This window comes from Mesitornis unicolor, unplaced genomic scaffold (assembly GCF_000695765.1).
Source record: "Mesitornis unicolor isolate BGI_N332 unplaced genomic scaffold, ASM69576v1 scaffold9404, whole genome shotgun sequence".
NCBI lineage: Eukaryota > Metazoa > Chordata > Aves > Mesitornithiformes > Mesitornithidae > Mesitornis > Mesitornis unicolor.
Genome location: NW_010180782.1, coordinates 1,622 through 4,713, shown reverse-complemented (window position 1 = coordinate 4,713; position 3,092 = coordinate 1,622). Strand labels below are relative to the sequence as shown.

The 3,092-nt window shown below is 36.5% G+C and overlaps 1 protein-coding gene across 1 annotated transcript in view; it reads left to right on the top strand.

Annotated features, from left to right (window-relative positions):
• LOC104539614 (protein arginine N-methyltransferase 8-like) overlaps positions 1-2,502 on the top strand; it is a gene marked incomplete at its 3' end in the record, with an annotated part of 40,915 nt that extends 38,413 nt beyond the window's left edge. The window contains exon 4 of the mRNA XM_010183194.1: positions 2,439-2,502. Coding sequence (XP_010181496.1) covers positions 2,439-2,502 — 64 coding nt within the window. The remainder of the gene's footprint in view (positions 1-2,438) is intronic.
• Positions 2,503-3,092: the final 590 nt, after the last annotated feature.

The following is a 3,092-nucleotide window of genomic DNA, read 5'->3' as shown; positions in this document are numbered from 1 at the left end:
TTCCCTGCTTCAGGTTCAAATTGATGTACTACCCTGTCTGGTTCTTCTTATCCCCTCTTACTCACTGTTAGAACCACTATCTCATAGAAAGATTTAGTTTATAAGACCTCTGGAAGTCTGCTCAAAGCAAACTTAAATTTCAAGCTGTGCCAGGTTGCTCAAGGCCTTGTTCAGTCCAATTTGCAAATATCTTCAAGGATGGAGATTTCTCCATTTAAATCCTTTCTGAACACTTATTCCAGTGCTACAATCAGGAGGAATTTCCCTGGCCCACATCTCATGATTACTGCCTTTTGTCCTGTCACTGTGCACTTCAGAGAAGAGTTTGACTTTGTTTTCTCTGCACGCCCTTTTCAGATAGTTGAAGATAGCTATTGGATTGGGGGCATCTCTTCTACAAGCTGAACAGAACCAGCTCTCTCAGTTTTTCTTCTTTCTTTGATTGCCCTGACCCTAGCCATCATGGCGGTCACAGTAGTGCATCAGAATGGCTACACACATATAATGAACCCTAACAAACTTTTTAACTGTAACCAAAACCAAGAATTTTTTTATGATGAGGGTGATGAGTCACTGAAACAGGTTGCCGAGACAAGTTGTGGATGCCCCGTCATTGGAGGTGTTTAAGGTCAGGTTGGATGGGGCTTTGAGCAACCTGATCTAGTGAAAAATGTCCCTCCTTATTGCAGTGGGGTTGACCTTTGAAGGTCCCTTCCAACCCATACCATTCTATTATTCTATGATTGTAAACTAAGGTACAGGCATATTCTATTGGAACACACAGTTTTCATAAAATCCAAATGCTTTGTAAAATTGGAAAGATTTGAGCAGATCACTGACTTGAAAGAGAACTGGTGAAAAACTTGACAATGCTGATTTTTTTCCTATTTCTTCACCTACAGAATTCAATATTTTCTTTCTCTGAAATGAGCTACTTTTTAAAATGAAATTGTGTCACAGTATAGAGTCCAAGTCGAAATAGGAATGAATAGCTTTAGCCACCCTAAAGCAAGTTTATTTTCTGAAATATATCTTCCTTCCTGGAACATCTGAGTATTGGTTTATTATTATTTTGCTGATAAATAAATAAATGAAGCTGATTTTTGGAAATTCATATTCACTCACCAAATGGAACTTTTTATTTCTTTGCATCTTTTTCTTTAGAAAGGTTGGAAAGCCAGGTCCAAACACCTACATACTCATGCTTTATTTTCAAATGATCCAAAACAAGCAGAAAGAATGGGCAATTGAATTGAAAATGCCAGGCAGATGTGAATACAGACAGGAAAACTGAGTATGTTATAATGGCTGTAAGTATAGACAAGGCACAGAGTCTATACAGTTTACAGTAGGGGAAGAAGAAGCTGGGTGGAGAAAAAGGATGGAGTTCTCCCCCAGGGTTTTATTCCTTGGACTCTCTGCACTGGTGCTCTGGTGTTCCTGTCCACACACTGGTTTTGGTTTATGTTCAGGCCATTGAGTCAGGTATCTTAAGGAGTGGTTTACATCCACAGCCAAGCTAGTAGAATTAATGCTCATGCTCCCCTGGGGACCAGGATTGACATTATGACTGCTATTATGTCTAGCTGTTTCGTGGGCTACCTAAAAAGAAATAAGGGATTTTTGTGTCCTTCGATCCACTGTCCTGCCATCTATGAGTGCCATCACAGAGGTCAAGCACAGTTTGCCTTTTAGAGGTTAAATGGAATTCACTGGATATATAAAGCACCTCACTAGAGATAATATAATTCTATTTGACATTCCTATAGGGGAATTAGAAAGACAAGGATTATACAAAGTATTATTAGCAGTTTCATGTCAAATATGGAGGAAGTAAACCTCGTATTCTATGATTCTATGACTATCAGCAACTTTGGCCCTCATGATTTTAAAAGGGCAAAAATACCATAGAGATTCATGATATGCAGTTATTTCTCTAAAAGATACAAAAGGTCATTGCAAACACGGGCTTTTATGCTAGAATTCAGATTTATAACAAATCTAAGGGCAAATCTGAAACTAGAAGGTACTTCATAATTCCTTTCATAGTAAAGCACAGAATGGGTAATAAGAAGAAACATGCAGGTCTGTATGGTTTTGTAAATATGATAATGTTGGTAATTTCTTGTATTTGTATTTGTCGGTCATATCTTGTATTGTATTGATATATCTTGTATCTCTTTTTCTCCACATTTCAACAGTTTTATAACAATCTTTTTTAATAGGAGCCAGTTTAACACAAACACAGACTGCAGGTTAAATATTAAGGTATCATTGATCATGATCCTGCCCACACATGTATGATTTACTCTATCAGTGGTTACATGCTCTGTAGAGTCCTTGCTGCCTTCAGTAGATTTTGATTTTATTCGTATAGCTGAGATCTCTAACACATAATTACTCTTCTTTTTGTTTTTCATGTCTTCTTTTTTTCCTAGATTGAATGCTCAAGTATATCTGACTACTCAGAAAAAATTATCAAGGCCAACCACTTGGACAACAGTAAGGCATATATAAAAATCTTTTCTTCAGGAGAAAGAGAAGATAACTGTTTCACTTTTTCTGATTAATTTATGTTGTGTGCTTTATATGTAAATGGTAGTTTTGCATAATTTACTTATGTAAATACAAATCTGAACACCTCATTCTAGGCACTACCACAGTTCCTCATGCGCAATGTTGCTTCTACATTTACTTGTAGGCTCATGAATAGGAGTCATCAGTGGGCAGTTTGATTTAACAAAGCAGACAGAAGGCCCCATATTAGAGCTGAACTTTTCAAATTAATTCTGCCATTTTACTTCCACCTTATCTCTTCAATAGAATTCATGCACACACATTTCCATTCAAATTGCAGTAAGGTTCAAAGCAAAAAGTATGTCATATCAATGCAGATTTTTCACTGAGAGTTTCTACAAATATTAAAAAAACCCAAACATACTGAAATACACACACTCACACAAATGAAAATGTTCAATTCTCAGAATAACAGTGTCATAGAAAACTTTTTTTTAATTGAAAGGAAAACTGTTGAAATTTCTAGGGATGTGGAAACACTTCAATTTTAAAAAGTACTAAACACACTGCCAACC